At 39.9% G+C, this 17307-nt stretch overlaps 1 protein-coding gene across 2 annotated transcripts in view; it reads right to left on the bottom strand.

Annotated features, from left to right (window-relative positions):
• The window catches only part of LOC126475176 (uridine-cytidine kinase-like 1), a 136896-nt gene that overhangs the window by 104167 nt on the left and 15422 nt on the right, over positions 1 to 17307 (bottom strand). For both annotated transcript variants that reach the window (XM_050102809.1, XM_050102808.1), the window contains exon 3: positions 7911 to 8081. In XM_050102809.1, coding sequence (XP_049958766.1) covers positions 7911 to 8081 — 171 coding nt within the window. The remainder of the gene's footprint in view (positions 1 to 7910; positions 8082 to 17307) is intronic.

Raw genomic sequence — 17307 nt, 5'->3', positions numbered from 1 at the left:
AACAAAGCAGCAAGCAGTTGTCATGCTTGAGAATCAGAAGTATTCTCCAAAAACAAAGTGCTATTCTGTAAATAAGAGCAGGATTTCACAAGGCTGGCAATTGCACCAAGACCTTTCTTAATAATAGACGGATTAACCATTGTGAAGGACTGACCGTCTTCAACACGTGAAACCACAAGGAACTGTGATGCAGCTGGAAGGGTCTTTGAACCATTAGCCTCAATCCGTTTATGTGCCGTAGACACCGATTGTGAAGACAATTGGCTCATTGCAAGAAAATCTCCATGACTGCCAGCATCTCCAATGGTGCACTTCTTCCATCTGGGAGCCCCCTTCACAAGGGGGCGCACCTGCCTTAGGTTATTGTTCACACCTCCCAGACACCTGCCAGAAGGATCAATTGGAAATTTGGGAAGGTAGCTGCTCAGGCAATCACCCCTCCCTTGGGCTGGCCTGTACCAGGGGTATGTGCGAACCTTACGTGTCGACCTGGGACTGGGAATTACTCATTACCCAGTCACTTGTTACATGTCAGACGCATGGGCCAGCCTTCAGGAGCGCACAGGGAGGAAAAGAAAAAGAGGAACCTCAAGCACCGAAGTGGAGGAAGGATAGGAGAGGGTAAACAAGGAGAGGAAAAGGGAACAAAAAACAACGGCGAGATTGTCCTTATGTCAGTGACGGACAATGCGGAACATTCCCAATAACACACCAGACCTGTTCCCAAGGGAGGGGGAAAAAGAATAGCAAGAGGACAGATATGCAGCACGGGAGGGAAAAGATTCTCAATAGGCTGGGGCCTCATGGTAGCCGAGCACGAACCTGCCAAAGAGTGGCAAGCCCCCTGGGGGGACCATACCTTCCCACGACCACTGCTGCCAACAATCATGTACAGTGGCTAAATCCTGACAAGTCTCTGCAATAAGTTTGTGAAACAAACATCCAGCTTCTCACAGCCCTGTTACAGGACCTCAGTCAAACTTAGTGAGTTGATGTTAATGGCATATTCATCATCTTAAAGACATTCCTGACTGACATCAGCACACTATGTCTCTAAGGTATCTTATGCTCACAACCGTTTAAAGCCTGTATTTAAAGTGAACTTTATCGACTTCTTCGTAGTTGCACTACTAGTGCCACTGGTATGAGACAGGTACAAAATCTGAATATCATCATCTTTCAGATGTAGAAACATGCCTAGCAACTTTCACTTATGTTGCACAACTCCTCCTTCGTGTTGGAACTTTTTTTCCCCATCGGTGTATGTGGTAGAGGTGTGGGATGGGGGAAAACAGACACAGGTCAGGAAATAAATGAGAAAAAACTAAAAGTGATTGAAGAAAGAACTAGTTACTGAGTAGAAATGCTGGACTGAGGAAATTAATGAAAATTATTAACATAAATTACGGTCAGGTGGGTGGCGAGAACCAAGAACATGTTGTAATGCCGTTTCCCCATCTGTGGAGTTCTGAGAAACTCATGTCTACGGGAAGAATCCAGATGGCAAGTATGGTGGAACAGGCTGAAACTCTGTCTTGCGCTTATTACTGTACCTTTGACCTTTCAACTATCAGGTTTTGAACTCTCTTCCAGTGCAGTTCCCAACAGTTCGTCTCTCCTCCTCATCCCGTCCCTGACCCGAGATTCTGGGCGACTTTTCTGAACTCTCCTCATTTTGTAAACCTCTCTGCTTTTTGAGCAAGTTTTTTTTATCAATCCAATTATATTGTATTTCACTTGAAATAGAAGTAGCAATACAAAAAGCCAAGGTAACAGTACACAGAAGTAGGATACAACAGATAAAATATAGCGACAATATGCTGCGACTAGTATGTTGCACAATGGAAGGTGTTCTATATTTTTTTTTAAATTTATTTTTAATATTTCCAAAATAATGTTCATATCACATAATATATAATCTAGTCACTGTCTTATGAGAATCTAACCCCGAAAATGCGGTTGTTCCAACAGGTACAATACCAAAAACATGCTCACTGTGTGATAACAAGTGAACTATTAAACCACTGTAATGACTCATAAGTGCTTTCAAAAACATTGCAGAATTATGACTGATCACTGATATGTAAGAATAAACTGCGATCTGTCACCTGATAGACAAAGTACACAGGAACTCGGGATCAGCTTAAGTATCTTCTCACGAAAGCAAATATTATGAATACAAAGAAGCGTTATACAATAAAACTGTGCAATACCTAAACTGAGAACATATAATGAATAAAAAGATGAAAAGCTACACAAAGGTTACATTTTTTGGCACAAATTAACCAAACAGAAATTACTATAAACAAAAGTTTGTCAGGAAACACTGTATCAAGTCTCCATCTATTGGACTCTAATAACTTCTTGTAGCAACAGCTATACACTAAACATTGAAGCCATCTTGCAGTGATATTTTTTGCCAGTCTCCTTGAACCAGATGGATATTTGTTAAATAATAAACTGGGTGATATAACAGACAATGTAACATTATTTGTTAGTCAAAACTATATTTTATTAACCAACTGTATCAGTACTTCTACATTTCAAAACACAGTTCTCATTAACACCATATTTTACTGCCATCTGGAAGATGTCTTTACCTAATACTTCCATTTTTACAGTCAGGCAGTTTGCACTCTAACGTCATCAAACAACATAGATTGGATACTTTGTATCCATGTTAGACGAATTAATTTTGCCTAAGAATGTGTTATACATATTTTGGGGAATTCTACCTCTTTTTTACAATGGGCATTTTATGCATTATATTAACATTTTTCACTGAGCACTTGCTTCTTCCATTTTTATGGTAACTGTAGCAATGTTTCGTTTTGTTTTTTTCCACCATACCCTTTATTTATTTCTCTTGAACTGCTTTAGAGAATGGTGTAAGGTTGGAACACATAAGGTAGTATAAAGTAAATACAGTGGTCAAGACATATATCAGTTTTCAAATATTGTCAGTAGAGAAGCATTAACAACAGAATGGGTAGATCAGGTGAGCTCACTGACTTTGAACATGGACTAGTTACTGGATGTCACCTGAGTAACAAATCCATCAAGGCTGCCCATGCTGACTGTTGTGTCTGAAGCAAAACACAAAGAAACAGTCACAACAAATTATGATTAGGGAGACCTCTTGTAACAGGGTGTATACACGCACAAGGAGAAAAAATTCCCGGATTTTTCCCGGCTCTCCTGGTTAAAAATACATTTTCTCCCGCATGAAAATACGCTTTTGCCATGTTAAGTGACAGTATACTTTCCCTCGGAACTGTAAAACTTATCCTTTGATAGGCTATGGTTAAATACAGCAGCGTAGAATTTCAAGGCACTTTAGAAAACGATAATCAGGGGGAGAAAACACGTTTTGGAAAGATCTTTGATGTGCAGCAACATGTACACTGCATATTTTCGTATTATAAAGTATAAATTCGAAATCCACCAACAGGATAAGTTAATGGTTTAAATTAATATACATAGTGTTGCTACAAGAAAGCAAAGCTTTCGCATATAATATTTATCTCTAAGATTAATAAGCTACAAGAGAAGCTAAGCTTTCACTTATAATATTGATCTGTTTAGCGCATATTACACTTTAAGATACATCACATAAATATGCCAGCAAATTTTTAATACCAATGTAAATCTCTGATCTTCTGGGCTCCAAATTCCTCTAAATGGCTCGTCATCAAAGAGTTGATTTTTAAAAGAGACCAAACACACTATGATTTAAGTTCATCTTGCGTAACAGGAAATTTACTTTGAAAATAACGCTTTCTGAACAACAATTTGCAATATTTTCCCGTGACCTGTTATAAATAGATTAATTTCAGCAATTGTCAGAGAGCGTCAGATAATAGGCGTCACCACGCTTGCGCAGCTACGGTGACGCAGGAAACCCGAATGTTCGTACGTGTAAAACATTGAAAGATCTTACATTATGTTATAAAAGAAATAAGACATTAGAGGATACTCCAAGAGTGTCAGAATTTCATGAACCATACTAAAATGCATAGTTCGCCTTACAGTGCACGTTCGTACGTCCAGATTCTCAATGATGTAGACCTCTACCAGATATGAAGCTTTTCAATGTGGTACCAGAACTGTATTATCTCATGTTTGGTTCTTTATTATGGCATAATACCATACGTGCTAGAAGATGAAAACGTGCACCTGAAATAAAGCAAAGAATTGAAACTAGCCAATAGTGTGGAATAAATTGACTGCCTCAGCAGGAAAGCTTAATAAAAGCCAAATTTATTTATCAAACCGACAAAAATAACCTCATTGTTCTGCAACGCGATTAATGCTTGACTGTCAGAAAGATGGAAATAAAATCTGAAACTAATAACATATTTTACGCTTCCGTAATTATGTGAATTTATTTTAATTCACTTGATAGCTACCAGCCATAGAAATCTGTCTTGCTTTCATTTGACGTGAGAGCAGTAAACGAAGAGGAAACAGAAAAATCACTAAATGTAAAAAACGGGTCACTTGGAGACCACCCCTCCCCCCCCCCCCCCCCCCTTCAACTATAAGTCAGACTGCTCTGCACATCAGAACATAAAAAAAACCTTTTCAAGAATAAGTTCATTTCGTAGTGCACATCTTTCTGAAGAGTCTGATACATAAAAGATATATTTTTGAGGAAATTTAAGACACTTTATTTGGTCTTAAGTGTGCAGTGAGGTGCCACGCATCTTCGAACAACTTTGTTATACCGCACACCACTGTATTTTGCTCTGTGGAGCTCAAACATGTATATTTTGTAACGGATGCCATCAAACTATTTCAGGACAGTGGAAATCAAAATGTCCTGTAGTGCCTCTCCTGCTCCCAGTCTGCCGGTTTGACATCCTGATCCCCCCTTTTTTTGGTAAAAAACCCCCTCGCAATTAATACTGGATAAGATTATTTGTAACCAGGAGAACAAGAACTCTTCAGAAAAACTGGACTCTTCAATGGCTATTAGCTAATAACTTGCACTTCTGTGTGACAAATTAAATCTAGGACACCTAAAACCAGTAAAGACAAGAGACAGACAAGACAGTACACATTTCTTCAATCCTTAGGTCCTAGCGATTTTTCTCTCTAATCTTGCTACAGCTTTACATGGCGTGCTTTCCTTTCTGCGAAAGGACTTTTACCTTATCAAAGTTCGTCAAACATTTTGCTATATGAAAAATAGAAATGCCTTTGTCTAATACTGAAAAGCTGTTAATACAAATAGTACCCAAGACTGGTGAGGTTTCTCGATCTGATTAAGTCTATTTTGTCACTCTGTGCTGGAGAAAACAAAATAGGCCTTTCTAATATTTCAGCAATTGTAACACACACCAAATAAGCGAGACTGTTTTGGCAATAATAATCATTTTTATAATACATCAGAATATAATTCACGAAGTACCAATACGAATACCTATTTGGCCTACTACAAGCTAAAAGCTTTACGTTAGGAAATAGTTTCACATTTCATTCATACGCTCCAGTTTCTCATGCACGAGATCGAAAAGTAGTAGAATGAAATTTTTGTATAAATTAGGAATTGTCATATTCTTCCATAATTTGTGTGATGTCCCCGTTTCTTCTCCTTCCTCATTCTAGCAAACAGTCTTGTCATCACTAATTCTGTAACTATTGCTACCACTGTCAAAACTCATTCTCCGGTTAACTTCACTAACCCTGTCACAATCACCAGTTTAGTTATCCAGTGATTATTCTCCGGTTAGGCGTTATTACGTGTTCGTACAATGCGTTTTCCGCACTACTCCCAGAATGGAACTTAAGCGGCTGGTAATCGGGGACTACAACTGGCCCTGTCTCCTGTAGTGATCTGACCAAAAAATTTCTGTCAGAATTTCACTTTCTTGGTTGCACCGAGAAGATAATACATAATCTTTTTTACCTGTTACTCCTGTTAGTCATTTATTTCCACTCTGGTAGTCTGAATCTACGATTTTGCTAGTAATTATAACAACGCTGAACATTCGCAAACCGAATCAACCACATAAACAAGCAGCACTTGGCATTCACTGGTTCAGCTTTATTCCGCTCTATAGCCGCATCCCGTTTTGTCTGCAGGAAAGTTTATTCCTAGATGTGATGAGCATTCCCCTGGCAGAGACATCATGTACACTATGCACACATTCAAAAATCAACTTATAATTCATCCAGAAATCAACTTAGAATGTGTTCAAAAACCAGCAGGGGTGCATTTCAAAATCATCTGAATAAGAGAGAGACCGACGTGCGCTGGAAAGGTGCTTTGTGAAACAAGGTTCCCCCCCCCCTCCCCCCTTCTTTTCTTCTTGTCAGGAATATGAATATGCCCTCTCCTCCCGAGATTGCCACCCAGTTCAGATACCCTGGTTTGCCCTCTCTTCCCACTAGATCCGGCCTGCTGCACACGTGTGAATCTGTTAGCTTGGGCGCACCAGTACAATTTTTCCGGGTACCATGTGGCTGGTTGCTGCTACTGCTGCTTACACAGCCAACAGCCACATTTCTGTACCCAGAACCGGGAGAAGGTACTACTCATACGCGACTCAACTGCGCGTGTGCATGAGCCCGCTTGTAACTGATTAAATGAGTCTAATGTAAACAGTTGTGACGTCAATGCTCATCAAAGGTAATCTGTTGTTATGAAGCATTGCATAGTTTTCCGAAAGCCTTTGACACATTTTGCTGTTGGTAGACGCTTGTACGATCACTGTGTTATTTTATATGGTGCATTTCCTTTGCAATTTAAGTTTTATTTTCATTTTTTTCCTCTCGATGTTTTAATGCTGCAGTATTATTCTGCAATAGCGGGATACAGTAATATCCTATGTTAGAGTAACAGTTTTTACCAGTCAAAATCACAAAAATTTAACTGGAAACAACGAAAAATTCCCGAATTTCTAAAAAAATCCTGGACTTTTCCCAGTTTTCTCCCGGATGAAAAAATCCCGTGTTTTTCCTGGATCTCCTAGTTGTCCGGGTCGTATACACCCTGTGGAACGACAGACAGGCACCATCGAGCATTGTGAAGGATGGTTATAAAAAATTTAAAAACACATGAGATCAGTGGAAGGAATCGCTCATGCCACTGAAGTGGCACCAGTAGACTAGCTAGCACAGTCACTGTGTAGCATAGGGAGTTAGAAAAGAATGGGGTACAATGTTCGAGCAGTCCCTCCAACTACAAGTTTCTGTAGCCAAGACTACGTGATGCTTGAGATGTGTAAACAGCACTACACAGTGGATGATGGAAATGAGTGATTTGGAGTGATGTAGCATACTATACCCTGAGGCAATCTGATGAAAGAGTTTGGGTTTGACAAAAGTCTGGAGAGCATACCTGCTGTGTGTGATATGGAGGTGGTGGTGTTACAGTAAGGGGATGTTTCTTTCAGTTGGGGCACGATTCTCTTGCTGTACTTAAGAAAAGACAGTATCTGGAAGGATATGAACATGTTTTACAACATTGTTTACCACATACAGTAGAGATACAGTTCAGATATGATGACGGTATTAGTGTGACTATGCACTCTGTCGAAGCAGCATACAAGAGCTAATTGTTTGTGGACTTAACTTTTTTGAAATGGTGTACCTGCTCTGAGTCCTGACCTGATCCCAGTGGAACACCGCTGGGATGAGTTAGAATGTTTACTTCATACCAGGCCCCAGCATCCAACATGATTATCTTTTCTGGTTTCAGTTCTTGAGGAAGGATACGCTACCATTCCTTCACAGACATTCAGACCCCTCATTGGAAATGTCCCCAGCAGAATTTGAACCACCATAAATGCAAAATGTGGACACATCCCATATTAATGTCCACTGACATGTGTCCAGACACTTTTTGTCAGATAGTGTACTTGTTAAAAACCATCAAAGTTCTAACGTTAATCATCATTTCTTACCAATCACAAAGGGTTCTACTTGCTGACCAGCTGAGTTGTACCATGGTGGCCGGCCTGCAGTGTAAATAGTGCGCCTATGACTGCGAAGTATTGATTCAGATGCCGTTTTCTTTGATGACTGTGACAGTGAAGTAGTTCTTTGCCGCTTTGAACGTGGCGACTTCTGGGAGCCTAAAACAAACAAGAAGAAAATAAAGCAATAATGTGTAATATTTTACATTACAGTTCTGATTGGTTTTACAACCAAGAAGGTATGAACTAAATTAAAAGAGTAGGAAAAAATAAGTGACAGCAACTGGATAAGATGTACCCTAATTTTCACATGTAAATATCAAATAAGAAACTTGTTACACCAGATAGTAAATGGTAATTCACTTGAACAAAGCTCATGCAACTTGCCAAATCCAACAGTTTTCATATTCAACAGCTAAATTTGCAAACCTCAACTGAATGTCAGTTTAACAACTTTGGTAAAATTTCCATAGATACCATATTTATATAAAAAAAGTGAAAGTTGTCCTCTTTGATAAGATAATCATCACAATAAACTACTAGGAAGTTTTGCACCCTCCACAACTTGTGTAGTTCGTGTTTTACTGATAAGAAATTCTTTCTCAGCGCTGTTGATCACAGCAAATCACTACATACAGACAACTGTGGAATGGAGGTGAAAGTGAACCAGTACTCACAGTGCAGTTCAGCAGTATGTGCTGTGTCTCCAACTGTGATAGACCAGCAGCTCATGTACCATCAGTCTGTCAAGATGCCTCTAAGGACCATTATGAGCTTAAATTGTGTGCACACTGTAACTTTATGATAAGAAGGATTGTCAGCATGGGAAATTCCCCTTATACCACAACAATATCACTCAAACACTCAACCAGTATCCTGAGAGACAAAACACTGTAAATCTGCCTTTTAGCGGTCTTCTCCCAGTCAACAACACCAGCTGATGATTGCTACCTACAAATTAAGGCCCATAGGTGCCCCAAGCAGAACTTTATAGAACTGCACGCTGCCTTTCTGAAGGCAAATGGCAGGAATGTATTGACCCAAACAGTAAGCAACAGTCTCCACTAGATGATTTTGGCCTCTGGGCACATGCCACAAACAAAGTGCATGAAGAAAATGGCCGAGGGAATACTGGAATGAAATCTGGATCAACTGCATCAGTTTTTCTCTGATGAGTGCAGGACCTGTCTGCTGCTTGGTGATCTCCATAGAATGGTGTTTAGTCTACCAAGTACCAATGCACATCTTATGACATTTGGTCCCAGGCTCTTGGCAGGAAGGTCAGTCAACCAATTTTTCGTCCAGTATTATATGTGGACATTGGACGCCTCTTAACAACTAAGGGTAATTTGAGAGCTGTGCAATATTGGGACAATCTTCCAACCTATTGCAACATTTTGGCAGGCTATCATTCTTTCAAAATAGTGCAGAGCACATCATCTCTATCTCTCAACAGATTCCTCCAGCAGGCAGGAATCAACTGAAAGGAATGGAATGGACTAGATTGCAGTACCTGCCAACATGAATCTGATTTGGCATGCTTAGGGCATGTTGATGCTTGCAGCACATTTCTACACAAATCTTCCTCACCTACTGGGTGACTACACAAGGGCTACCATCAGATTGTAGCAAGCTTTAACACGATCACCCCAGTAACATTGCAGCCAGAATAATGATGAAAAATTTTACACTGAAGTTTTTTAAAGGTTGTACTTTTATATCCTGCACCTCTTGAATCTACACCCACATGTGTCACAAATATGCTTGTAGTGCTAAACTGTTTTGAGTAGCTTACAAGAAATTTTTCAAAACTTATACTTTACGAACAATAAGATTTCCACATTAATATGGTGTTGCACACCTATTGCACTCTCAGATTCTTTGACTTTCAATGCCATTTGGTGCTTAAAAATCTGGGCAATCCACAAAAACCACAGCAACACAAGGAAAACAAAGCAACTACAATTTCCTTTGCTTTCATCTTAGTGCTGCTATCCATAGACGTTCCCTGTACATTATTAACAACAGCATCTTCAACATTTATTGACAGTACGGCTGCAGTTGATGCTGCATGTGCAAGAGGAGATAGCTGGGAGATCCAACTTGTACGAATTGCACTGAGGCATTGTTTATTAGATGAATACCATTGCAGGTCCAGTGACATCTATGACAGTCATAAAATTCTGAACTTGCATGTTGCTTAAATACCCAACCTTCTATTGTTAACTGATTTAAGCACAGGTATAGCACTGAAAAGGTTTTTCCAAGGACTGGATTGAGGAGAGAGGCATGGTACAGTAGTCCATGCAGTTGTGCAAAGCCACTGTGCCAGGGTGACACAGAAGTTAGCACATTTGCCCAGTAATCAGGAGTCCCGGATTTGAATCCTGGTTTTGGTACAAATTTTATATTCTGTATCTGTGTCCTCCCCTACAATTTTGCCTCTTTGGTTACTCTGGTATTATAGATGTCATTTACTGACATCTTAAATGTCCCATCATCTTATCCCCTCTTCCAGTTAGTGTTTTCACCAATTCGGCAAAAACATTTTTTATTGTACCTTCAGTACTACAAAAACAAAACTTCAGTTAACTTCTTTTGCAATTTTTCTACTGTGCATCATTCACTTTCACTTAATGCTGTGCACCAGTCATTTCACCAAGTGAGGTCGCACAGTGGTTAGCATACTGAACTCACATTCGGGAGGATGACGGTTGAAACCCATGTCCGGCCATCCAGATTTAGGTTTGCCACGATTTCCCTAAATCACTTCAGGCAAATGTCAGGATGGTTCCTTCAAAAGGGCATGGCTGACTTCCTTCCCCATCCTTCCCTAACCCGATGGGACAGTGAGGTCACACAGTGGTTAGCATACTGAACTCACATTCGGGAGGATGACGGTTGAAACCCATGTCCGGCCATCCAGATTTAGGTTTGCCACGATTTCCCTAAATCACTTCAGGCAAATGTCAGGATGGTTCCTTCAAAAGGGCATGGCTGACTTCCTTCCCCATCCTTCCCTAACCCGATGGGACGAATGACCCTTCTGTTTGGCCCCTCCCCCAAACAACCTGTCATTTCATGTCAACTGTGCCCCTCCACTGCTACTACCTTTATTACAAAAGCAAACATGTTCCAATCTATTATGTCTATTACTCCAATTTACCATTTTTTTTCCATCACAAAGTCTGTCATGCCGCATATTACACACAACTTTTCCTTCCATAAACTATGGTAGCCCATCCAACGCTCTTCAAGCACCTACATATTAACAAGTGGTGGCACAGCTAAGTCAAAACCCATGACCTTTAATTTTTCGATAAAGCCATGTATTTCTGTTCACTTTACCACCTCCTCTTTTGCAGATGTTCTACAGGTCACTGTGGGGACAAAGACTGCAATCATTTTTCATTCATGTAAGTAATGATGGACATCTCACAAACTTAACATACCTTCATCAAAACATACTATGAATAAAAAAAAATATTAAGGATTAACCTTTGAGTGGGCACACCGATTTTTGTAACACAAGCAGGCGCATGGCACACTTTTACACATTTGAACTGCTGTCTTCATGTTACCAAGGTAAATACGAATGAGCAAAATCACAGTTTAAAAACAATAAAACAAACTTTCATTAAGGAGATGAATCACTGTTTAATTAAAAAATAGTAAAAGAAACTTTCATTATACCTCTCCGATGCCATGTACAAGTCTTACTCCACAGTGATCACACACACTAAGCATTAAACTGCGCAGTTGCATCAGATTATAGCCAACCATGTGTCAGATTGTCTCTAATACAATTGACACATGGTGAAAAAGTTGCTGCTGGCTTGGAATCTGGGTCATTTTCTTGCACAGATCATATATTTTTTTCTCACCTAGCATGCTGTTTTATTTTATATTACTGCTGCTCACATGGACATACAACAGCACAACTTAGCACTGGGTTAGCTGAAGCAATAATGAAGGCATAGGTATGGGCTTGCAGTTGTAAAGCAACAATGGAATGGTACAAGACAATGTTATTTGTGGTTGGCTTACTTTGTACAAAGGAACACCAGCTCAAGGTTAATTGAAGCCTACAATATATGGTTAATCCTTAATTATTTTTGTTCATAGTATGTTTTGATGAAAGTATGTTAAGTTTGTGAGACGCCCAGTATTACTTACCGGTGGAAATGCAACAGTTTGATTGCAGGTTGATGATATCTATATATATAGATTAGTATGTCACCAGACCACTCATTCCATAAAAATAATATAGGTGCAAAGAAATATTGTTTGCATTCTGTTCTCTTTATGCTTGTGTGTGCATGACATTATACCACATAATGAAGGAGACAGGTCCAACAGACCCGGAGTTAAATACAGCAATTTGAAGTTGAACTTCAATCTTTGGATTTTACTGTAGTTTTTGTCCCTGAGCACTTGGGGGCAAACTTACCACAAGACTTCATCGAAGGAGGGATGAATATGCAGTTATATAACGTAAGGAACACAATTTAAATCAGTATCAGCTATTTAATTAACAGGACTCGACACACTGGAGAAACTAATCATGAGATCGCCTAGCTGTAGTGTCAATGCCATTTACAGAAATTCTAAATAAAGTCTCAACAATAAAAACTAACAAAATCTTTTTTGGCGAGAGTTTATCAGCAGCACTGTACCACAAAAACAAACCGTTAACAGCAGATATTAGAAAGTCCTCCGAAGCTTGTAAGTATGTAGGGACTTCTGTAAGTAACACATGTCATCCCATGCTAAGATGACTGCACAACAACACTGGTGCATTGTCAGAAGAGAGTACATGTTCCCGTTTCCTGCAGAGAGTTCTGCTGCAGTACATATGAACAGTGCATTAGAGTTGAGTGAAATGGTGCAGCAGCAATTGGAAATTCACTCCAAACTTGAAGTTCGTGAGGCTGTGCGATTCTTGGGGAGGCAAAAAAGTCTCAATTGGGCACTGAACCACCATAAAATCCTGGTGGTACATGGAGCAAACAAAATGTTATGTCCAGCCTTGGCAGCAATGTTGACCCATCATACAACCCAGACTGTGCACCAAGCAGTTTCCACCTTTTTGGCAAGCTGAAAGAACATCTAGTGGGAGAGATTTTCCAATGATGAGAACATTCACACAGCAGTTCTGTAATAGATTCATGAACAAGAAGAACTAAATGATTGGTAGAACATTCTCCCCATCCCCCACCCTAGAGACATGGTGACAATTATTATTATTAATATTATTATTATTATCTTTCCTTTCTCAGACCTTAGGTCTGGTTCGGAATGAAAGTGACGCGGACCTTGATCAAGCGTCACTTCGTTTTCGTGCTCAACTGTGCGGTCATCAACACCCGTACAAAGTCCCAATTTTTACACAGTCCATTTCCTTTTCCACAATCCAATCTAGTCGCTCTCACAAATGACAATGATGGCAAAATGATGAGGACAACACACAAACACCCAGTCCACGGGCAGAGAAAATCCCCAACTCAGCTGGGAGCTGAACCCGGGACCCCATGGCCCAAAGACAACAACACTAGCTCCTACACCACAAGCTGCAGACTTTGTGACTATGTTGGAAAATAGTGTCGTATATCTATGTCACTTTGAAGTTTAGTGCAGCATTCAGTAACAGTTCATTGGCCTGCCATAACAATGTGTAACTTATGGAATTACCCTCTTATGTCAGTTCTATGCATGTGCCGTAAGCTAGAGTCACTAAATTTCTATTGCAGGTAGAAAATAATTTGCAAGTGTGTGTTGACTGCAGCAAACAAAGTTCTTTAATGACAAAATAATATACAATGCAGAAAATAAAAAAGCAGTCTGGCTATCCGTAAACGGAAAGAGAGAAAAGCATAGTGTGCTTACTATGCTTTATTATCCAATCCAGCTAGCATACTTTGAGGGTGAGCTTTTGACAGGTATTGCAGAGAAATTACAACAAAAATGCATACCAACAGATGTAACACCTGTAAATAATTATGTAATATCTACAAAGATGTTATTACCAACCACAGAACATTCAATCAGTAAAACTGTACAAACAATACAAGCACTGAAATGATGCATACTGAGCAGACAAGCTCTCTTAAACTTTAATGAGTCATTCACTTATGGGAACTTACCAGAGTATTTAAAGCAAGGTAAAGGAAAGTAATATTGAAGACGTACAAACAATCTCTCCGAGAGAATTAATAAATCCAGAGTTAACCTAACTAGTTGTCAAAGATGACATGAGATAAGTAACAAACACTTGCCTAACACAAAATGGAATGGAAAAAAGAAATACAGTAGAAGAAGAGTGGGTAGCTCTGAGGGATGAAGTAGTGAAGGCAGCAGACGATCAAGTAGGTAAAAAGACAAGGGCTAGTAGAAATCCTTGGATAACAGAAGAAATATTGAATTTGATGAAAGGAGAAAATATAAAAATGCAGTAAATGAAGCAGGCAAAAAGGAATACAAACGTCTCAAAAATGAGATCGACAGGAAGTGCAACGTGGCTAAGCAGGGATGGCTAGAGGACGAATGTAAGGATGTAGAGGCGCATATCACTAGGGGTACGATAGCTACTGCCTACAGGAAAATTAAAGAGACCTTAGGAGAAAAGAGAACCACTTGCATGAACATCAAGAGCTCAGATGGAAACCCAGTTCTAAGCAAAGAATGGAAAGCAGAAAGGTGGAAGGAGTATATAGAGGGTCTATACAAGGGCGATGTACTTGAGGACGATATTATGGAAATGGAAGAGGATGTAGATGAAGATGAAATGGGAGATACAATACTGCGCGAAGAGTTTGACAGAGACCTGAGTCGAAACAAGGCCCCGGGAGTAGACAACATTCCATTAGAACTACTGACGGCCTTGGGGGAGCCAGTCCTGACAAAGCTCTACCAACTGTTGAGCAAGATGTATGAGACAGGAGAAATACCCTCAGACTTCCAGAAGAATATAATAATTCCAATCCCAAAGAAAGCAGATGTTGACAGATGTGAAAATTACCAAACTATCAGTTTAATAAGTCACAGTTGCAAAATACTAACACGAATTCTTTACAGACGAATGGAAAAACTGGTAGAAGCCGACCTTGGCGAAGATCAGTTTGGATTCCGGAGAAATATTGGAACGCGTGAGGCAATACTGACCTTACGACTTATCTTAGAAGAAAGATTTACAATTTGTACAGAAACCAGATGGCAGTTATAAGAGTTGAGGGACATGAAAGGGAAGCAGTGGTTGGGAAGGGAGTGAGACAGGATTGTAGCCTATGCCCAATGTTATTCAATCTGTGTATTGAACAAGCAGTAAAGGAAACGAAAGAAAAATTCGGAGCAGGTATTAAAATCCAAGGAGAAGAAATAAAAACTTTGAGGTTTGCCGATGACATGTAATTCTGTCAGAGACAGCAAAGGACTTGGAAGAGCAGTTGTACGGAATGGACAGTGTCTTGAAAGGAGGATATGAGATGAATGTCAACAAAAGCAAAATGAGAATAATGGAGTGCAGTCTAGTTAAATCAGGTGGTACTGAGGGAATTAGATTTGGAAATGAGAAACTTAAAGTAGTAGACAAGTTCTGCTACTTGAGATGCAAAATAACTGATGATGGTCAAAGTAGGGAGGATATAAAATGCAGACTGGCAAGGGCAGGAAAAGTGTTTCTGAAGAAGAGAAATTTGTCAACATCGAATGTAGATATAAGTGTCAGGAAGTCGTTTCTAAAAGTATTTGCATGGAGTGTAGCCATGTATGGAAGTGAAACATGGACGATAAATAGTTTGGACAAGAAGAGAATAGAAGCTTTCGAAATGTGGTGCTACAGAAGAATGCTGAAGATTAGATGGGTACATCATATAAATAATAAGGAGGTATTAAATAGAATTGGGGAGAAGAGGAATTTGTGGCACAACTTGACAAGAAGAAGGGGCCGGTTGGTAGGACATGTTCTGAGGCATCAAGGGATCACAAATTTAGCACTGGAGGGCAGCGTGGAGGGTAAAAATCAGAGGGAGACCAAGAGACGAATACACTAAGCAGATTCAGAAGGATGTAGGTTGCAGTAAGTACTGGGAGATGATGAAGCTTGCACAGGATAGAGTAGCATGGAGAGCAGCATCAAACCAGTCTCAAGACTGAAGACCATAACAACAACAACAACAACAACAACAATGTCCACTTGACTGAGCTTGGTACTGAATGATCAGTTTCCTCACTCACCACTTCTATCTGCTGGTACTGCTGACAATCCCATCCATATCACTTAGTACACTGACCCTTCTATTCAATATGGCCCACTTTATTTTCTTCATCATCATCATCATCATCATCATCATCATCATCATCATCATCTAAGACTGATTATGCCTTTCAGCATTCAGTCTGGAGCATAGCCCCCCTTATACAGTTCCTCCATGATCCCCTATTCAGTGCTAACATTGGTGCCTCTTCTGATGTTAAACCTATTACTTCAAAATCATTCTTAACCGAATCCAGGTACCTTCTTCTCGGTCTGCCCCGACTCCTCCTACCCTCTACTGCTGAATCCATTCGTCTCTTGGGTAACCTTGCTTCTCCCATGCGTGTAATATGACCCCACCATCTAAGCCTGTTCGCCCTGACTGCTACATCTATACAGTTCATTCCCAGTTTTTCTTTGATTTCCTCATTGTGGACACCCTCCTGCCATTGTTCCCATCTACTAGTACCTGCAATCATCCTAGCTACTTTCATATCCGTAACCTCAACCTTGTTGATAAGGTAACCTGAATCCACCCAGCTTTCGCTCCCATACAACAAAGTTGATCGAAAGATTGAATGGTGCACAGATAACTTAGTCTTGGTACTGACTTCCTTCTTGCAGAGGGGAGTAGATCGTAGCTGAGCGCTCACTGCATTAGCTTTGCTACACCTCGCTTCCAGTTCTTTCACTATGTTGCCATCCTGTGAGAATATGCATCCTAAGTACTTGAAACCGTCCACCTGTTCCAACTTTGTTCCTCCTATTTGGCACTCAATCCATTTATATTTCTTTCCCACTGACATTACTTTCGTTTTGGAGATGCTAATCTTCATACCATAGTCCTTACATTTCTGATCTAGCTCTGAAATATTACTTTGCAACCTTTCAACCGAATCTGCCATCACAACTAAGTCATCCGCATATGCAAGACTGCTTATTTTGTGTTCACATATCTTAATCTCACCCAGCGAGTCTATTGTTTTCAACATATGATCCATAAATAATATGAACAACAGTGGAGACAGGTTGCAGCCTTGTCTTACCCCTGAAACTACTCTGAACCATGAGCTCAATTTACCGTCAACTCTAACTGCTGCCTGACTATCCATGTAAAGACCTTTAATTGCTTGC

The sequence above is a fragment of the Schistocerca serialis genome, chromosome 4, assembly GCF_023864345.2.
Source record: "Schistocerca serialis cubense isolate TAMUIC-IGC-003099 chromosome 4, iqSchSeri2.2, whole genome shotgun sequence".
NCBI classification, from domain to species: Eukaryota; Metazoa; Arthropoda; class Insecta; order Orthoptera; family Acrididae; genus Schistocerca; species Schistocerca serialis.
This window is presented reverse-complemented; position numbering and strand designations above follow the sequence as displayed.